This window comes from Salvelinus fontinalis, chromosome 23 (genome assembly GCF_029448725.1).
Source record: "Salvelinus fontinalis isolate EN_2023a chromosome 23, ASM2944872v1, whole genome shotgun sequence".
NCBI lineage: Eukaryota > Metazoa > Chordata > Actinopteri > Salmoniformes > Salmonidae > Salvelinus > Salvelinus fontinalis.
In genome coordinates, this window is record NC_074687.1 from 44533012 (window position 1) to 44553962 (window position 20951).

General features: G+C 44.1%; 1 protein-coding gene across 3 annotated transcripts in view; it reads right to left on the bottom strand.

Annotated features, from left to right (window-relative positions):
* Positions 1-20951, bottom strand: part of LOC129821387 (inactive dipeptidyl peptidase 10-like) — a 314370-nt gene that overhangs the window by 149987 nt on the left and 143432 nt on the right. For all 3 annotated transcript variants that reach the window (XM_055879015.1, XM_055879016.1, XM_055879017.1), the window contains exons 2-3: positions 6815-6929; positions 4845-4940 (exon numbers count right to left, since the gene is read on the bottom strand). In XM_055879015.1, coding sequence (XP_055734990.1) covers positions 4845-4940; positions 6815-6929 — 211 coding nt within the window. The remainder of the gene's footprint in view (positions 1-4844; positions 4941-6814; positions 6930-20951) is intronic.

A 20951-nucleotide genomic window follows, 5' to 3' on the forward strand; every position in this document is an offset into this window, starting at 1 on the left:
TACATCCGTTCAGCCCACGCACACGCACGTACGCACGCACGCACGCACGCACACCTGGTGTATTCTCCCCTACTCTGATGCCCTATAATGCAGCTTGAGGAGCCTCTATTGTTAATTAATGGCAGGCACCGGAGCATGGGATTTCTCATTAACCCGGGAGAACGATGCTGCAGAAGCATGCAAGTAGAAAAACACTCTAAAAAGGGACGCCATTGTACTTTCTGATCCGTTCTTTGCATCCTGCTCTACAGATCATTGGCAGCCGACAAGACGGAGGCCGTTCTTTACCTCTGGCTTCTTAATGGCAAGCGGCAGGGGAATATAGTGACTTAATTGAATTAATTACGGAGCTAATCGGGTAAATTAGAGGGAATCCAGGTGGGGTGGAGGGTTACTGTGACGGAACCCAAAATGAAGCATATGGGTGGGGTGTGAGGTACACACAAAGTTCAAGAACTCTTCTGCAATCTGTCAATCTAAAGAAAGATATATAAACCTGGAGCATGGTCTGATATCACTGTTTAACTCAACCACAGTCTGTAGCTAAACAGTACGTTCAAGCAGCCCGCATCCAAACTGAGCTGTCCTCTCTACACACTCAAAATTCTGCCTCCCCTGAACGCCTTTACCCTAATCATAGACTGTGTAGCTGTAGGGCTATAGGCCCACGCCAGATCCTCAATTTAGTATAAGCGGTGTGGAGGAAAACAATGATTTACCAAGCACTCGCCTGGTGTGAGTAATGGAACGTGTCACACAGTGCACTGATGTGTGCCAAGGTGAACTGCCCACCTCAGGGCAGTTGACAACGCTGATCATCTTACCATCATTGGCTATGTCTGTGCAAATAGGGATGAGGATGAATGTGACCGTCTTTCAATGTGTCGGTATGAGTCAGTAAAATGAAATGTCTCTGTAAGTGCATCTACGTGGGAAAGGTTGTGCCAGCGGGTGCACGTATGTGGGTAAGATTGCAGCAGTAGGTTCAGCAGGGGTCAACACATGTGCGAACGAGTCAACATATCTACGCATTTGTGTAATCATAACTCGAGTCGTTCAGTAAGTGTCCGTTTTTTTTGTTTTGTGTACAAGTCAGAATGCGCAAGCATTTGTCATCGGTAAGTTCAAATTGGGTGAGTACGACTAACCTTGTATGGACAAGGGGCAGATGCCAGCCATTGTGAGCACTTCCACATTTAAGACTTCGGTACTGTATGTGACCATATGTTTCAGTACCCATCAACATGTCCCTATGTCCCAACATTTCCGTTACCCGTCCATTCCAGGAGCTGTGGCTGCACTGATCCCTGTGCCTTAGGGTGCCTGTCTGGGTGGGATTTGTCATGACATAACCGTATCCTGAACCACCCGCAATAACTGAGAGTATAATGAAACATCCAAGAGTGTATACATTATTTCAGCTCAATGCATTACCCAACATAACGTCTAAAACAAGAAAGTGTTGTAAGGGAAGAAAAAAATGTTTGTTCTCATGTTACATAGTAACAGAGTTGACTGGTAAGTTTTAGGACATAGAACTGATTGGTTACTGAAACTAATAGTAAGGATAAAGGCCATGATACACTGGGAATTTTATTAAGTAATATTGCCGAACAATGTTGCCAGCAATGGTTGATGTAACTATTTTGCAATGAAAATGAGCAACTTTTTATTATCTGGGAATGTTGATTGGCAGCTCCACTTATTGGGCAATTTGTAGGAATCCTCCCATCAGAGCACAGATATTGGTAATGTGATCAGTCCGCTGTTCCAAAATATTTAGGAAAACATCGCAACCGTTTTGAGCTGAAGCAAGAGAAAAATCAACTCCCATGTTGGAGTGAAATGTTGGCCATTCACATCTCGTATTTTGCTCCACTACAATATTATATCATGAGGCGTAAATAAATACATACTGTGTTCAATTTGTCATGTTTAACTGCTGAAATATCCACGGTGATGCTCATGCTAATCGATTAGCATGTTAACCGTAAACCATGCTATGTCAATGGGACATACAGGCTAATTCGCTAGCTAGTCATGTAGATTTGACATTTCGTTTTATATCGTTTTTGTATGTTTAACTAGCTGGCTAGCTTGATTAATACCATTTACACTTCCTAGCTTAAAATTCTGAAGTAAAACATTTTTTAATCTAGTTATCCTCGTCTGCGTTGCCTGCGTTGACTTGACTGGCAGCAGGTTGAGTGGATTCCCAAGGCAACACCTCTTTATTGCTTGTTTGTTAGCTAATAAAATCCAGTACAGATGTGGCAGCCAACAGGCAAGAAACAGCTATGGGAGATGAGAAAATAAATATGGAAATTGAGTTTTAAGTTAAATATATACTTCATATGAAATATATTATTCATGTCCATCTTGCTCATTGCTCATCATTTGCACCAGTGTCTCATACCCCACCCTGTTGCCAGCAACATTGCTTGGCAATAGTGCCCGCAAAAATTGCCAATTGCCTTAAGCCTTGAGAGGGTAATGGAGCCAACTGGTAACTCCTGTGCTATGCGACTGAATTACAAGATGCAAGTTGATGTGACGTACTATTCTCACCAGATTGTCACTGGCAGGTTGAGGATGTTCAGCCCTCAAGGAAAGGCTGTGCCAATACTGATAGAGACTGACAGCCCAGAGAGAGAGCATTGCGTGACAGTGGCTGACTGTGACTATTACACACACACACACACACACACAAATGCCAACACAGAAAACAACAGCTGGGGTACATATTCTACTTCATACTTTACACGTGGGCATTCATTAGCCAGCTATCTACCTGTAATGTTTATACTGATTTTCATGAATAATAACTGGACACACTGGAAATATGATTCATCAACATGCAATGATGCACAATTTTAATTACCGCCAACTGTCAAGATAAAGAGATGGATGAATGCATAGAGAGATATTCTTGGCATGCAACTTAGCATGGAATATTACCCTAACTGTTGTAGGAATGCTACATGTTTGCTGGGTGTATAGCTATCCAATTCTCCAGGTACATATCCAACTAAAGTGTCGGGATACATAATAGCGACAAGCTCAAACGGTGATGTTCCTGGGGAACAATGGTCTGTAAAACCTTGGCTCCGTTACACCCGGTCATAAGGACATACCTGATGAATCCCCAGGCTTTTTAAGAACTGATTTCACTCATTTATCCTCTTCAACTATCCCTTCCGTCTTACCAATCATTTGTTCTTAACATCAATTTGTATCATCCATCCCTAGCAAACACATTTGATCTCCGTCCCTGGACTCTTTAGCCCCGTGTGCTTAAGAGAGGCGGCATCAATCAAGGTTTCTACTGTACATTCCGTTTACACTCTGCCATTGATTCTCCCATCAACCATTTAATGTATTCCACCCATTCCACCCTCTGCAATCTATAATAACTATCCTTTTTAATCTAACCTTGCACATATACATTTCCACATACAGTACATCTTCTAACCGATACTATCTATACCTTCTCTCTCAAAAAAGTATTGTCTGGGTCATCTAAAACCTCCGAAGCCACACCATGCTCAATCTCAGCTCTCCCATGTTGCACTCCCTGTCTATTTATTATTTCATCCTATTTGTCTGCGGTCCATCTATCATCAAAGCCGTTCCCCATCAACCTAGATTTCTGACTGGCTCAATGCAATGTTAGCCCTCTCCATCTCTAGCCTGAGGTCTGCTCTGGGATTGAGATGGTGCAGTGGAGGTAGTGGAGAAATGTCACTGAGGGGATTAAATATTGATGTACAGAAAGGCCTTGCCTCTAACCCCGTGCCCTCTGGCTGCGAGCGAGCGAAGTCATGCAGTTATGGGCAGAGAGGAATCTGAAACAAACAACTCAAACGGCATCAGGGGAGCGGAATAGAGAAACGGATGGTAACTTGGATCTCCAGAGCATCTTAGGAAGTCGGAGTCCCATCCTGTAAAAGTTATCGTTATCCTCTCCATACAACACAGCCATAATCAGATTCACTTGTGCTTCACTTAATGCTTTAGTCAGAGATCTGCTCTTCCAGGGCCTTATTTTTACATACAAGCCCCCTCCAGCAGAAAAGGAATCAATGCAATGTAAATATGTACCAGAGGGAAAGAAAAGACACACATGAAGGCAGGGGGTATGAGACATGCAAGCCTAGTTCAGTTTGACGGTGAATTACACAAGATGGTTTCACTGCGCCCGGCGAGGGATCGTCCCTTTGTTGTGGAACAAACTCAGCCCTTTATTTTCGCTTCGCAGAACCGACTGCAGACTCGCGGCATATCAAGATCTTGTTCGTGTCAAAGAAGGGATGTGAAGGTGTGTGTATTTTTACGTACATGCGCTAAGTGCTTCAACGAGGCAGTTGAATGAAGCATTCTCACTCGTACTACAGATGTAGGTAGAACTGATTATGTTGTTTTGGGAACAATGAGACAGGTCGTAGGTGGCGCAGGCAGGCAAAGTGAGAAACTCTGTATCACTGAAGGCTAACTTTGAAAACAAAAGACCAATGCAATAGCTCCACCTAGACCCTGCCACAGTTATTTGGGGATAATAACACACGGATCAGTTACAAAAACACTTAAATAACGAAATATTTAACGTCAGCCACAATGAACTCCCAACATTGCGACGAAGGACTGTTCGTAGCCGATCTATGCCACCTGTCGTTTAAAGGACACGCAACCATGTCGCACATGATTCTCCTCACCAGAACATTGCAACCAAGTTGCATCGGAATGTCCATTGTGTCGATGAGAGCTCCATCAACAAATCACGAGAGAGAGCTGCTCTCTTTATGGTTGCCAAAAGGCAGCACTGTTCAGTACGTGTTGGCACTTACCGTTGATCCATTTGGCCTCTGGGTCATGGACCACAAACTCAGGCTTGAACAGATCTTCCACTGTGAGTTTGGTATCACTGCCAGCTTGGCTGTCCGCTGCAACAACAACAAATAGAAAAAAAGGTGCATTAATTCCAAACTCTATTAATACTGGGAACTCAATAATGATCAAATCCTTATTTTATCATTATCGTTATTGATATTTCCAGCATTGTTTATTCTCACAATCAAGGAGCGAGTAGTAAAATGTAGTTCTATTGCTTCTTGCTTTGTATTGTGAAGTGTGCTGCATCGAAGTCTTTCTGAGGAACCCAGTTACCAGAAAGCATCAGGTCAGTCTCCAATCAAGGACAAGACAGTCTCCTTGGCCCTGACCTAGAAGTTATCCCAGGCAGATGCCGCCAAGAGATTGCCACTAGAGACACTGATCTAAGATCAGTTTTCACGTTGTTTCCCCTAATGTTCAAGGTAAGCATTGTGGGTAGGGTAATCTGATCCTATATCTGTGTTTAAGGTGTCAACTTTCACTCTACGTACGCTACTACAGAGATCAAAATTCAAAAGTGAAACTTTGTTTCCGAGGTCGGACAGGCAGACATAGTTTTTATATTAACCCACGCTGTACCAAACTAAATGCCAGGTTGGAAACAAGGGGAAATAATGTGCAAGTTGAGATAAATACAAGGGATGATTCGGACAGCGACATGAACATGATATTCTGATTGATCATTTTAGAGGGAACTGTTAGCAGGCGTAGGTGTGTCTGTGATGGCCAACACAGCATGGATTGGAACGCTGCACGTCCAATCAGCATCCAGGATCCAAACAACCAGTTAAATAAGAGAGTATACACAGAAGCATATGGGTGTTTATAATGTCTTAGGTCTACGCTTCAGTCAGACAAATGACAATCATGTGAATATGGCATGTAGAAGAGGTGGAGTGGTCTGTAAACAGGGACTTTAATCTAGGGCAGCTATGTATGTTTTTTTGGCAGGACTTGTGAGAGTGTCATGCTTACTTTAGCCTCTATGAATGAAATAAGTTAGGATAAAATCTTCTAAGAAGATTGGATGCACTTGGATGGCTTCACCTGCTCTAGAGGCAGATACTTCGAGCAACCTTTTACCACACACACACACACACACACACACACACACACACACACACACACACACACACACACACACACACACACACACACACACACACACACACACACACACACACACACACACACACACACACACACACACAATGAATGTCATTAATAGGTTGTTATCCAACCTGAAATCCCTCAGCTGTGTAAACATTGCCTTTGTAAACATGTTTTAATTAGAAAATGTTAAGCCATCAGTAAAATAGAATGTTGTTAAGCCAATTGTAAACTAATGTTGACTTGGACAGCCGCTAATTGTGCAGCGCGAGAGAGAGAGAGAGGAGGAGAGCCAAATGATTTTGAATGTCAGCCATGTTACCCAGGGCTGTATAACTACAGAGCACTCCTGTTTGTAAATGATGTGGCAGCCACACGCAATAGATAACTAGCCCAGCAGACATGCGAGGGGTTGGAACACCAGGGGACAGCGTGGTCTCCTTGTATCTGTGAGTCATTCCAAAACACGTCTGAGTACGTCACTCAGCATAAACTGTTCTCCATTGCAATAAATTGAGGAGGTCGATCAACAGCTGAGTGCTGATACTGAGTTAATATAAAAAGGTGCAGGCAAAAATGGCGATTCCATATTAGAAATGAGTAGCACAACTGAACATGTAGCCCAAAATTCATCATAGAAAGTTGAGATATGTTAGGCAATAATAAAATTTTGGGACTAATTTCCTTACTTTCACCAATAGTCTACCAAACCATAGGCACTGAACCACCTCTGGGACAGATGCTATGTCTATCCTGCATAACACAACTCTGGTTAATAAAGTAATATACAAATGATCCATGCCCAGGACTGTACCTGGAGTGAGGAGGATGACAGACAATGTGATCAGAGAGCAGACCCCCAATATAACCAGCAGAGCGATAACAATCCCTTTCCAGTTCCTCTCAGGTGGAGCTCCTGCACCAAGGTCCTGTAAACAGAGAGAAGGGGGGGGGGGGGGTGAAGGGAGAGAGAGAGAGAGAGAGAGAGAGAGAGAGAGAGAGAGAGAGACAGAGAGAGAGAGAGAGAGAGAATAGGGTAGGGAGTGTAAGAGAGAGAGAGAGAGAGAGAGAGAGAGAGAGAGAGAGAGAGAGAAAGAATAGGGAAGGGAGTGTAAGAGAGACAGAGAGAGAGAGAGGGGAAAGAGAGAGAGAGAGAGAGAGAGAGAGAGAGAGAGAGAGAGAGAGAGAGAGAGAGAGAGAGAGAGAGAGAGAGAGAGAGAGAGAGAGAGAGAGAGAGAGAGAGAGAGAGAGAGAGAGAGAGAGAGAGAGAGAGAGAGAGAGAGAGAGAGAGAGAGAGAGAGAGAGAGAGAGAGAGAGAGAGAAACAGTTTTTAAAAGGGAGTTCTAAAAAATAACAAAGTGGAGATACCTAGACATACAGTGTACAGAACCACAAAACACAGGGATAAACATGCTAACAGCCCTACATAAATGTTTCAGATTTGAGTCCAATATTTTCTTGCATCAATCCATACAAACTATTTGATTGAAGACCACAGATTGTCAATACGTGAGTCATTCTATGTTGAGTCAGTGATGTAGGAGCTTACAAAAAACATAGCCATATGGCTGAATTGCTAGAAAGTCAAATTGAAAGCCAAATCCAATTCACAGACATTGAACACGTCATAGACACACATTTTTTAAGCAGCGACACAATAGGCAGCAGCATGGGTCAGCATGGGTTGACCCCTACAATATAATGTAAACAATCTAAGAAAAAAACCCACAATACTTAAATAGCATAATGTGTTATGATTGAATGCCGGTCATTGTGTCAGAATAGCAATGACTTCGACAGGAAAGTGAAAATCTAATCACGTAGGAGTAGAAAAACGTAAACTAGCAAATGATATTCACAAAAAATGTTGAAGTATTTGTTCAGATTTATTGTAGTGGATGTGCTAGCATACAGGTTTCAGCATTTCACCATGATCTGCGTGGTGGGGCTCATTGGAAGCTGCAAAGTAGCATTGATAACCAGCTTCGTGGTGGGTCTCGAAAATAAACTGCATGATATTGTTCAATCTAAGCTGCGCGGTGGGGCTCAGTGATGAACACGGGCAACATCATGGCATCCTGTGTTTAAATTCAACTCAGAGGTAAGCAGCTGTTTATAAGCTGCACGGAGGGGCTCCGAGGAAAAGGGCATTGAGGGACTTCATGAAAAAATGCAAGGTAATATTTCATCATTTGCATTTCAAGGGAGAAAGGCTATTTGCATGGTTGACTAGCTTTCATTAAACACTCTCTCGGAGTCTCTCTCTCATACTCCTACTTCATGACTACTGAAGCAGCTCCCTGGCACAAGCAAGCAGCCTTTTACCAGCTGTGCTACAGTATCACCGTGTGTCATAACCCCTATTCGACAAGACGGAAAACAAAACTCAGGCAGAGGACTACATGTTTTGCATTCAACAATTTTTACAGCTTAACATGGTGGCGAAAGGACAGGTCGAGGTGGCCGTCTACTTTAATAGCCATGCAGTGGTGGGGTAAAGGCCCAACGCAGCCATTTTTATATCAATATCAAATCATTTCTAGGTCACAATGAAGTACCTTACTGTAACAGATTTCCTTTAAAGTGACAATATCTAACTATTTGGGCGACCTGACCAAATTCACACGAGTCATAGATATGCGATTCTAGTTGAAAGCAAGTCTAAGAAGCCGTAGATCTGTTCTATGTGCTCTATTGCTATGCTTCCCATTCTTACTTTCAGTTTTGTACACCAGCTTCAAACAGCTGAAACAACACTATTTGTGGTTATGGAAAATATATTGCACAGTGGTTTAGATGGTACAATGATTCTCTACACTATCCTAGCTTATTTTGTCACATGAACTGAAATTAGGCGAACTATTAGAGTTTAGGTAAGCAGGATATGGCGGAGCGATTTCTGCATATTACAACTTTAAAATGAGCAAAAGGGACTTTTTATGAAGCAATCATTTTGCTATGACTGTTTGGGTGTGGTCTGAGTGGGGCAGGGAAAACTGAAAACTAGCTGTTATTGTCAGAGAGGTTTGAAAATCTCTTTGTTATTGGTTTATCAACCATTTTAACACATGGAGATGTCACCGTGAAAAGACGAAACTGCCGCTCATGCAAACCTGCTGATTAGAAGGTCCTGTGCAGATTGAATTTTCAACTAGCAACTATCAGGAATAACACTGATTTACAGTGATTTACAGTTTTTTTTACAGTGTTAGTTTCATCAGCTGTTGTACAATATGATACAAAACACAGCAAAAACAGAATAGTGACAGCGCTGGGCCTTTAAGAGACTGTGGCACAGCGTCAGAGGAGTTCTGCCTCAGTGGTCTTAAATAGGTTCTGTCCTTCATCCATATCTGTTAAGGCTGATAAGGTGGCAACATTAAGACCCTCTCTCCACATGACCCAAACCACTGGCTTTCCTGGCCTCACTTACCCACAAAACCCTGCAGGTACAGGGAGGGGATTATTGGCCTCCGATTCACTTCTGAGTTGTGACTGGCTAGAGGCGGTGAAGTAGAAATATGACCAATAAGATCCAGGTCGCCGTTTCAAAAAGTTTTTGTCACATTTCTGCTCAATTTTTCAAAGAAGACGACCTGTAGCGATCTATTTACTGTGTATCCTGGAGGGTTCACAGGTAGGTGTGAACCAAACCGTCACATTCCTCCTGCTCCCAAAATGTTGAAATGATTGAAATGGTTAAAACGCTCAAGCACCTCTCCAACAGCTGTGGGGAGGGACGTGTCCGACTATCCGTATTTGCATCCCTTGGCAAAGCCGTAGGAGCGTGCCCTTGTTCTGGGGACGTTGTGTTATATCATTTTCGGCCCCCAAAGGGCACAGGCGGCTGATATATTATCAGAGGTTGGGGCTGACGCTCATTTCATTAATACCACAAAAAAACGGCTGCCTTGTCCTTGAACACTGACAGCAACTCTAAATTGCCAAAGCCCGCCATGCGTGAGTTTCTTTTTTCTCTTTTCATCTCAAATATATCTCTCTCTCTCCAATTTCCTACTTAGCAGTTTTGGAATCATCATCCTTAATTTATTAACTCAATTATGAGCAGATGAAGCCACTGAGAGAGTTCTGGCCCGGTGCGTCTCTCCATTACCATTATGGGGATTAGGGAACCATGTCAGGGCACTGACAAATGCCTAGCCCCCAGGAGAAGAGAAAATAGCTTGGGTGTGTTTCACACATACCCCCCCCCCCCCCATTCACACACACACACACACACACACACACACACACACACACACACACACACACACACACACACACACACACACACACACACACACACACACACACACACACACACACACACACACACACACACACACACACACACACACACACACACACACACACACACAACCCACAGGACTAGGCCTGTAGGTTAGAGGACGGGCTAAAGCTCTCTTTTACAAAGTGGTACTAATCCCTTCTTCCCGTCTCAGGTCATGACCTTAGCTCTTATTTTTGTCTACAGAGATTTTTTACCTGAAGTCATTAGAATCACAGTTTCTCTAACCCACATTCAGTACCACGGGTCTTTCCCTTGAGTTTTACACCACTTTACAATATGCTCATGAATAACACTTCAAGTAAAGTGTTATAACACATACTGTACATAGACACATCCACGGGCAAGGGCCAAATAGGCAGAGGGACAGCCAAAGCGCAACAGTAAATCCCAACAAGACAATATTGTCGCCCACAAGCAACGCACGTCTAACTTTCTTTACTTTCACCATTCTAGACAGAGTTTATTTCGTTTTACAGCCCAGACTAAATAACAGAGTCATAATATGGAAACCCACACCATTTTTTAGTAACCCATTTTTTTGCCCTTAGATTTTCTGCTCGTAGACCGTCATTCATCTTGCAAGTGTGTTATTTTACTCCACATCGGGGTGTTAGTCTGTGTTGCAGAGAGGCACCGAAAACCATAAAGAAATATCTGACAGCTCCGGCAATAAGCAAGCAGATGAACTGCATCCCAAATGTCACCTTCATTCCCTTTATAGTGCACTACTTTTGACCAAGGCCCATAGGCCAAAAGTAGTGCAATATGTATGCAATAGGGTGCCATTTGGGATACATTCAAAGCCTTCATTTCTCTATCTCTTAGAGAAGAGACTCAAGGGAGAAGAAGAACAGGTCTATGGAGAGTTAGGGTTGAAGTGTTATGTAGGTACACATAAAATAGCCCTGTTAGTTATGTCTGTCTTAATGCGAAACTGAAGAGTAATGCAGGTTCTTGTTTTCAGGATGGGATTTATGAAGTTGGTAATACAATGTAAGGTATGGGCCAACATTAGTCTATATGGGCAATTCCAGCGGCAGGTCAACCTAAGTTTGTCGTTTCAAATTGAAGACATCACATTCCTAAATATCCTTAACGTGCAGACGTTATTTTAACAGGACATTACATACTTTTTTTGCCATTACAGAGTATGACGCCACATTTTAGTGTGTTTACTGTTTTCAATCATATTTCCCCCCACCCTCACAATGTCCAACCGGCCTCACCACCGCAGACCACGTGTATGGCGCTGTGTGGGCGAGCGGTTTGCTGATGTCAACGTTGTAAACAGAGTGTCCCATGGTGGTGGCGGGGTTATGGTATGGACAGGCATAAGCTACGGACAACGAACACAATTGCATTGTATCAATGGCAATTTAAATGCACAGAGATACCGTGACGAGTTTCTGAGGCCCATTATCGTGCCATTCATTTGCCGCCATCACCTCATGTTTCAGCATGATAATGCACGGCCCCATGTCGCAAGGATCTGTACACAATTCCTGGAAGCTGGAAATGTCCCAGTTCTTCCATGGCCTGCATTCTCACCAGAATATGTCACTCATGGAGCATGTTTGGGATGCTCTGGATCGACGTGTACGACAGCGTGTTCCAGTTCCCGCCAATATTCAGCAACTTCAGACAGCCATTGAAGAGGAGTGGAACAACATTCCACAGTCCACAATCAACAGCCTCTATGCGAATTAGATGTATTGCGCTGCATGAGGCAAATGGTGGTCACACCAGATACTGAGTGGTATCTATCTCCACGGTCCTGCATTTTTTTAATATATCTGTGACCAACAGATACATATCTGTATTCCCAGTCATGCGAAATTCCTACGTTAGGAATGAATTTATTTCAATTGACTGATTTCCTTATATGAACTGTAGCTCAGTAAAATCTTTGAAATTGTTGCATGTTGCGTTTATATTTAAATGTTTGCTTCATTTTCATATTTTGATATAATATTTCAGAAAAGGTGTAATACAAATAATCTTATATTTTTTCAACATGTAATAGTAATTGCGATATATATTTAAAAAATACTCTCTTTCGTTGAGGTGGGGCCTGGCCTTCCTTGGCCCCTGCATTATACTATTCAGACTATCTGTAATTATGTAGTTCTAAGGTACTATGGCTTCTGATGACATCAACAACAACAAAATACAGATGACAACAAATGTGTTTTGATAGATTTTGATAAAGAAATCAGACTCTACTTCAGACTCCGGAATGGAGGGTGAAACATACGTAACAATTGGTTATACTCAAAGTAATATTTAAGAAATTACAATCTTTTCAAAATTATTAATGTTGTGTTGAGCCAAGCCTTTCTTTTGAAACGCCAATCCATGTTCTAACGTAGAATTTACAAACTCACAGACTTTTCCTAATATGTTCCGTCTCGCCAAAAAGCTTGTCTATTTCATATCACCTGCAAAATGCCTACTATTTGCTTTATTTCTCAAACAAGCCGATATTTATAAGTCCGCTTTTTAGGGATACACTCCCCCCAAGGGGTACTATAGACACACAGATCAAAAGTTGTATTTATTGTTTGTCTAATCTGCAAAACCATTTAATTTGTGATTTTGTGTGTAAATGTCACAGCCATAACCCCGGAATTGCCCATATGAATAGGTTGTATAATGTATTCAATCCAATAACATACTGTATTTTTATGAGCAGAAATTATACGCAGAAAATATTGACATAGTGTAAGTACTGAATAAGAGCACCTCGTCCCAGATGCCCACTGCACTGAGGCTAGAAAATACTGTCACTACCGATAAATCTGCGATAATTGAGAATTTCAAGAATCATTTTTCTACAGCTGGCTATGCTTTCCACCTGGCTACCCCTACCCCGGTCAACAGCCCTGCACCCCTCACTGCAACTTGCCCAAGCCTCACCTATTTCTCCTTCACCCAAATACAGATAGCTGATGTTCTGAAAGAGCTGCACAATCTGGACGCTTACAAATCAGCTGGGCTAGACAATCTGGACCCTCTCCTCCTAAAATGATCAGCCGAAATTGTTGCAACCCCTATTACTAGCCTATTCAACCTCCCTTTCGTATCGTCTGAGATCCCCAAAGATGGGAAAGATGCCACGGTCATCCCCCTCTTCAAAGGGGGAGACACTCTAGACCCAAACTGCTACAGACCTAAATCTATCCTACCCTGCCTTTTTAAGGTCTTCGAAAGCCAAGTTAACAAACAGATCACCGACCATTTCGAAATCCACAGTACCTTCTCCGCTATGCAATCTGGTTTCCGAGCTGGTCATGGGTGCACCACGCTCAAGGTCCTAAACGATATCATAACCGCCATCGATAAGAGACAATACTGTGCAGCTGTATTCATCGTCCTTGCCAAGGCTTTCGACTCTGTCAATCACCACATTCTTATCGGCAGACTCAACAGCATTGGTTTCTCAAATGACTGCCTCGCCTGGTTCACCAACTACTTCTCTGAAGTCAATTCTCGGGCAGACTCTTTTCTCTGTATACATCAATGATGTCGCTCTTGCTGCTGGTGATTCTCTGATCCACCTCTACTCAGAAAACACCATTCTGTATACTTCTGGCCCTTCTTGGACACTGTGCTAACAAACCTTCAGACGAGCTTCAACGCCATACAACACTCCTTCCGTGGCCTCCAACTGCTCTTAAATGCAAGTAAAACTAAATGCATGCTCATCAACTGATCGCTGCCCACACCTATCCACCCGTCCAGCATCACTACGCTGGACGGTTATGACTTAGAATATGTGGACAACTACAAATACCTAGGTGTCTGGTTAGACTGTACACTCTCCTTCCAGACTCACATTAAGCATCTCCAATCCAAAATTAAATCTAGAATCGGCTTCCTATTTTGCAACAAAGCATCTTTCACTCATGCTGCCAAACATACCTAGTAAAACTGACTATCCCACGATCCTTGACTTCGGCGATTTACAAAATAATTGACAAAATAGCCTCCAACACTCTACTCAGTAAATTGGATACAGTCTATTACAGTGCCATCCGTTTTGTCACCAAAGCCCCATATACTACCCACCACTGCGACCTGTACGCTCTCCTTGGCTGGCCAACGCTTCATATTCGAGCAGGTATATTTCACTGGTCACCCCCAAAGCCAATTCCTCCTTCGGCCGCCTTTCCTTCCAGTTCTCTGCCAATGACTGGAACGAATTGCAAAAATCACTGAAGCTGTTGACACATATCTCCCTCTCGAGCTTTAAGCACCAGCTGTCAGAGCAGCTCACAGATCACTGCACCTGAACACAGCCAATCTGTAAATACAGTTGAAGTCTGAAGTTAACGTACACCTTAGCCAAATATATTTATTTCTACTCAGTTTTTCACAATTCCTGACATTTAATCCTAGTAAAAATTTCCTGTCTTAGGTCAGTTAGGATCACCACTTTATTTTAAGAATGTGAAATGTCAGAATAATAGAGTGATGTCACGTTCCTGACCTGTTTTTCCTTTTTCTTGTGTTTATTTAGTTGGTCAGGGCGTGAGTTGGGGTGGGTTGTCGAGGTGTTATTTTCTTGTTGGGTTGTTTGTGTTCGGCCAGGTATGATTCTCAATCAGAGACAGCTGTCAATTGTTGTCCCTGATTGAGAATCATCGCCGTCCCAAGGCGGAGCTGGAGGCAGCGAAGGCAACGAAGGCAGAGAGGCGCTGGTATGAGGAGGCAGCGCGGTGACGCGGTTGGGAGCCCGAGAGTCAGACCCAAACAATTATTGGGGGGTGGCACACGAGGAGTGTGGCACACGAGGAGTGTGGCAAAGCCGGGTAGGATACCTGAGCCAACTCCCCCTGCTTACCGTGGAGTGAGAGGGCGTCGTACTGGTCAGACACCCTGTTATGCGGTAAAGCGCGGGCTATTCCACCTCGCCGCATTGGTAGGGCTAGGTTGGGCATCGAGCCGGATGTCATGAAGCCGGCCCAACGCATCTGGCCTCCAGTGCGTCTCCTCGGGCCGGCATACATGGCACAAGCCTTACGAATGGTGGCCCCGGTTCGCCAGCATAGCCCAGTGCGGGCTATTCCACCTCGCCGCACTGGCAGGGCTACGGGGACCATTCAACCTGGTAAGGTTGGGCAGGCTCGGTGCTCAAGAGCGCGTGTCCTCCTTCACGGTCCGGTATACCCGGTGCCACCTTCACGTACCAGTCCACCGGTGGCAGCCCCCCGCACCAGGCTGTCTCTCCGGGTTCTCTCTCCAGCTGCTCCCACCTGTCCAGCGCTGTCAGAGCCTTCCTCCTCTCCAGCGCAGCCAGTGCCTACACCACGCACCAGGTCTACAGTGCGTCTCAGCCGGCCAGAGTCTGCCGTGTGCCCAGCGGCGGCTGAACTGCCCGTCTGCCCAGCGCTGTTTGAGCTGCCTGCCTGCCCAGCGCTGTTTGAGCTGCCTGCCTGCCCAGCGCTGTCTGAACTGTCTGCCTGCCCAGCGCTGTCCGTCTGTACTGAGCCTTCAGAGCCGTCCAGCCAGGACCAGCCAGAGCCGTCCAGCCAGGACCAGCCAGAGCCGTCCAGCCAGGACCAGCCAGAGCCGTCCAGCCAGGACCAGCCAGAGCCGTCCAGCCAGGACCAGCCAGAGCCGTCCAGCCAGCACCAGCCAGAGCCGTCCAGCCAGGACCAGCTAGAGCCGTCCAGCCAGGACCAGCCAGAGCCGTCCAGCCAGGAGCTGCCAGAGCCAGCCAGTCAGGATCCGCCAGAGCCAGCCAGCCAGGATCCGCCAGAGCCAGCCAGCCAGGATCCGCCAGAGCCAGCCAGCCAGGATCCGCCAGAGCCAGCCAGCCAGGATCCGCCAGGGGCTGCCAGCCAGGATCCGCCAGAGCCAGCCAGCCAGGATCCGCCAGAGCCAGCCAACCAGGATCCGCCAGAGCCAGCCAGCCAGGATCCGCCCCTCAGTCCGGTGCTGCCCCTCAGTCCGGTGCTGCCCCTCAGTCCGGTGCTGCCCTTTGGTAGAGTGGGATTGACATGGAGGGTGGTCATTTGGAGGAGGCCAAGGAAGAGGGGTTTGACTGTGGTGGGGTGGGGACCACGACCAGCGCCAGAGCCGCCACCGTGGACAGACGCCCACCCAGACCCTCAACTAGACTTTATGCTGGTGCGCCCGGAGTTCGCACCTTAAGGGGGGGGTTATGTCACGTTCCTGACCTGTTTTTCCTTTTTCTTGTGTTTATTTAGTTGGTCAGGGCGTGAGTTGGGGTGGGTTGTCGAGGTGTTATTTTCTTGTTGGGTTGTTTGTGTTCGGCCGGGTATGATTCTCAATCAGAGACAGCTGTCAATCGTTGTCCCTGATTGAGAATCATACGTAGGCAGCCTGTGATTCACGTGGTTGCTGTGGGTGTTTGTATCTCGTGTCTGTATTCGTGCCACACGGGACTGTTTGTTGGTTCGTTTCGGTTTTGTCACGTTTGTTGTTTGTATGTGTAAGTGTTCAGTGATTTGTTCATTAAAATAATCATGGACACAAACCACTCCGCATATTGGTCTGATCCTTCTCGCCTCTCCTCCTCGTCCGAGGAGGAGGATTACGACGACCGTAACAAGTGAATAATTTATTTAATCTTTTATTTCTTTCATCACATTCCCAGTGGGTCAGAAGTTTACATAGACTCAATTAGTATTTGGTAGCACTGCCTTGAAATTGTTAAACTTGGGTCAAACGTTTTGGGTAGCTTTCCACAATCTTACCACAATAAGTTGGGTGAATTTTTGCCCTTTCCTCCTGACAGAGCTGGTGTAACTGAGTCAGGTTTGTAGGATCCTTGCTCACACAGCTTTTTCAGTTCTGCCAACAAATCTTCTATAGGATTGAGGTCAGGGCTTTGTGATGGCCACTCCAATACCTTGACTTTGTTGTCCTTACGCCATTTTGTCACAACTTTGGAAGTATGCTTGGGGTCATTGTCCATTTGGAAGACCCATTTACGAACAAGTGTCACGCCCTGACCTTAGAGATCCTTAGTATTCTCTATGTTTGGTTAGGTCAGGGTGTGACTCAGGAGGTTGTTTTCGCTTTGTTATTTTGTTTAAGTGTTGTTTGAATAAAAGGAATCATGAACACTTACAACGCTGCGCTTTGGTCCACTCCTCCTACCACCAACGAGAGCCGTTACACCAAGCTTTAACATCCTGACTGATGTCTTGAGATGTTGCTTCAATATATCCACATAATTTTCCTCATTATGCCATCTATTTTGTGAATTGCACCAGTCCCTCCTGCAGCAAAGCACCCCAACAACATGACACTGCCACCCCCGTGCTTCATGGTTGAGATTGTGTTCTTCGGCTTGAAAGCCTCCACCTTTTTCCTCCAAATATAACGATGATCATTATGGCCAAACAGTTCTATTTTTGTTTCATCAGACCAGAGGATATTTCTCCAAAAAGTACGATCTTTGTCCTCATATGCAGTTTCAAACCATAGTCTGGCATTTTTATGACGGTTTTGGAGCAGTGGCTTCTTCCTTGCGTAGCGGCCTTTCAGGTTATGTCGATATAGGACTCGTTTTACTGTGGATATAGAAACTTTTGTACCTGTTTCCTCCAGCATCTTCACAAGGTCCTTCGCTGTTGTTCTGCGATTGATTTGCACTTTTTGCAGCAAAGTACGTTAATTTCTAGGAGACAGAACGTGTCTCCTTCCTGAGAGGTATGACGGCTGCGTGGTCCCATAGTGTTTATACTTGCGTACTATTGTTTGTACAAATGAACGTTGTACCTTCAGGCGCTTGGAAATTGCTCCCAATGATGAACCAGACTTGTGGAGGACTACAATTTGTTTTCTGAGGTCTTGCCTGATTTCTTTTGATTTTCCCATGATGTCAAGCAAAGAGGCACTGAGTTTGAAGGTAGGCCTTGAAATATATCCACAGGTACACCTCCAATTGACTCAAATTATGTCAGTTAGCCTATCAGAAGCTTCTGAAGCAATTTTCCAAGCTGTTTAAAGGCACAGTCAACATATTGTATGTAAACTTCTGACCCACTGGAATTGTGATACAGTGAATTATAAGTGAAATAATCTGTCTGTAAACAATTGTTGGAAAAATTACATGTGTCATGCACAAAGTAGATGTCCTAACCGACTTGCTAAAACTATAGTTTGTTAACAAGAAATTTGTGGAGTGGTTGAAAAAAAAGTTTTAATGACTCCAACCTAAGTGTAGGTAATCTTCCGACTTCAACTGTAGCCCATCCAACTACCTCATCACCATGTTGTTATTTAATTCATTTATTTTGCTCCTTTGCACCCCAGTACCGGTACATGCACACTCATCTTCTGCACATCTATCACCACAGTGTTTAATTTGCCGTACTATAATAATTTCGCCACTATGACCTATTTATTGCCTCACCCCCTCTTATCCTACCTCATTTGCACACACTGTATATAGACTTTCTCTATTGTTTTATTGACTTTGTTTGTTTATTCCATGTGTAACTCTGTGTTGTTGTTTGTGTCGCACTGCTTTGCTTTATCTTGGCCAGATGCAGTTGTAAATGACAACTTGTTCTCAACTAGCCTACCTGGTTAAATAAAGGTGAAATAAAAATAAATAAAATTAAACTGTATGCATTATGAAGGCTACACTCAGAAAAAACGTTTTGTCTGTCCCCACAGGAAAACACTTTTTGGTTGCAGTAGAACCCTTTTTGGTTTCAGGTAGAACCCTTTTGGGTACCATGTAGAACCCTTTGTGGAAAGGGTTCTCAGACTGGGGTGAAGGTTCACCTTCCATCAGGACAACGACCCTAAGCACACAGTCAAGACAACGCAAGAGGGGCTTTGGGACAAGTCTCTGAATGTCCTTGATTGGCCCAGCCAGAGCTCTGACTTAAACCTGATCGAACATCTCTGGAGAGAACTGAAAATAGCTGTGCAGCGACGCTCCACATCCAACCTGACAGAGCGTGAAAGGATCTGCAGAGAAGAATGGGAGAAACTCCCCAAATACAGGTGTGCCAAGCTTGTAGCGTCATACCCAAGAAGACTTGTGGCTGTAATCGCCGCCAAAGGTACTTCAACAAAGTACTGAATAAAGGGTCTGAATAGTTGTCCTAAAAAACTGTTTTTGCTTTGTCATCATGGGGCATTGTGTGTGCAATGATGAGGGGGGGAAATGTAATACATTTTTTTAATAAGGCTGTAATGTAACGAAATGTGGAAAAAGTCAAAGGATCTGAATACTTTCTGAATGCACTGTGTATATATATATAGTATATATAATACCAGTGAAAGGTATGGACACACCTACTCATTACAGGGTTTTTCTTTATTTTTACTATTTTCTACATTGCAGGATAATAGTGAAGTCATCAACACTATGAAATAACACATATGGAATCATGTTGTAACCAAAAAATTGTTAAACAAATCTAAATATATTTTATATTTGAGATTCTTCAAAGTAGCCACCCTTTGCCTTGATGACAGCTTTGCACACACTTGGCATTCTCTCAACCCGCTTCATGAGGTAGTCACCTGGAATGCATTTCAATTAACAGGTTTACTTTGTTAAAAGTTAATTTGTGGAATAAATGTTCTTCTTAATGCGTTTGAGCCAATCAGTTGTGTTGTGATAAGGTAGGGGTGGTATACAGAAGATAGCCCTATTTGGTAAAATACCAAGTCCATATTATGGCAACAACAGCTCAAAAAAACAAAGAGAAACGACAGTCCATTATTACTTTAAGACATGAAGGTCAGTCAATGCGTAACATTTCAAGAACTATTAAAGTTTCTTCAAGTGCAGTTTCAAAAACCATCAAACGCTATGATGAAAATGGCATCACGCTCCTTCTTTTTGGTTATGTTAGCAGTTGACGTCACTCTTGCCCCACCTCTGGATTACCGACCTCTGCCTGACCTGACACACAGACCCCAAAAAACAATCAGGGGGACAAAAATAGATTCATTCAAAGAAGATAAATCATGCTGGGAGGTAGATGTTCCTTCTCCCCTGTCCTCAGTGATTCTCTCCTGTGATTCTCTCCACAGAACAAAGGGACAGGATGTACTTTATAACCCAGCCCTAGCCTGTAGTTTACCAATTACAATTCCTTGCAATAAAACTGGGCCAATGGCCAAATAACAAGTATCCTATTTCAGTTTCTATGTATAAACAATTTGGACCAATGAGAACTTACCATGTAGCTATGAGTCCCGGACTGAAATTCCTCCCATGTCTCTGACCCATTGATCATTAATCCCCTATTACAGAAAAAACACTATTTCCATTGATTGTTAGTACTCTATTGACTTTTAGTCCTCTTGACCTTTAGTACTGTCAAAACCTGATCTGTTTCACCTGTCTTTGTGATTGTCTCCACCCCCTCCAGGTGTAGCCCATCTTCCCCTTCATCCCCTGTGTATTTATACCTGTGTTCTCTGTTTTTCTGTTGCCAGTTTGTCTTGTTTGTCAAGCCAACCAGCGATTTTTTTTTTTATGTCAGCTCCTGCTTTTCCCCAGTCTCTCTTTTCTCATCCTTCTGGTTTATGACCCTTGCTTGTCCTGACCCTGTACCCACCCGCCTGACCACTCTGTCTGCCCCTGACACTGAGCCTGCCTGCCGTCCTGTACATTTGCCCCACCTCTGGATTACCG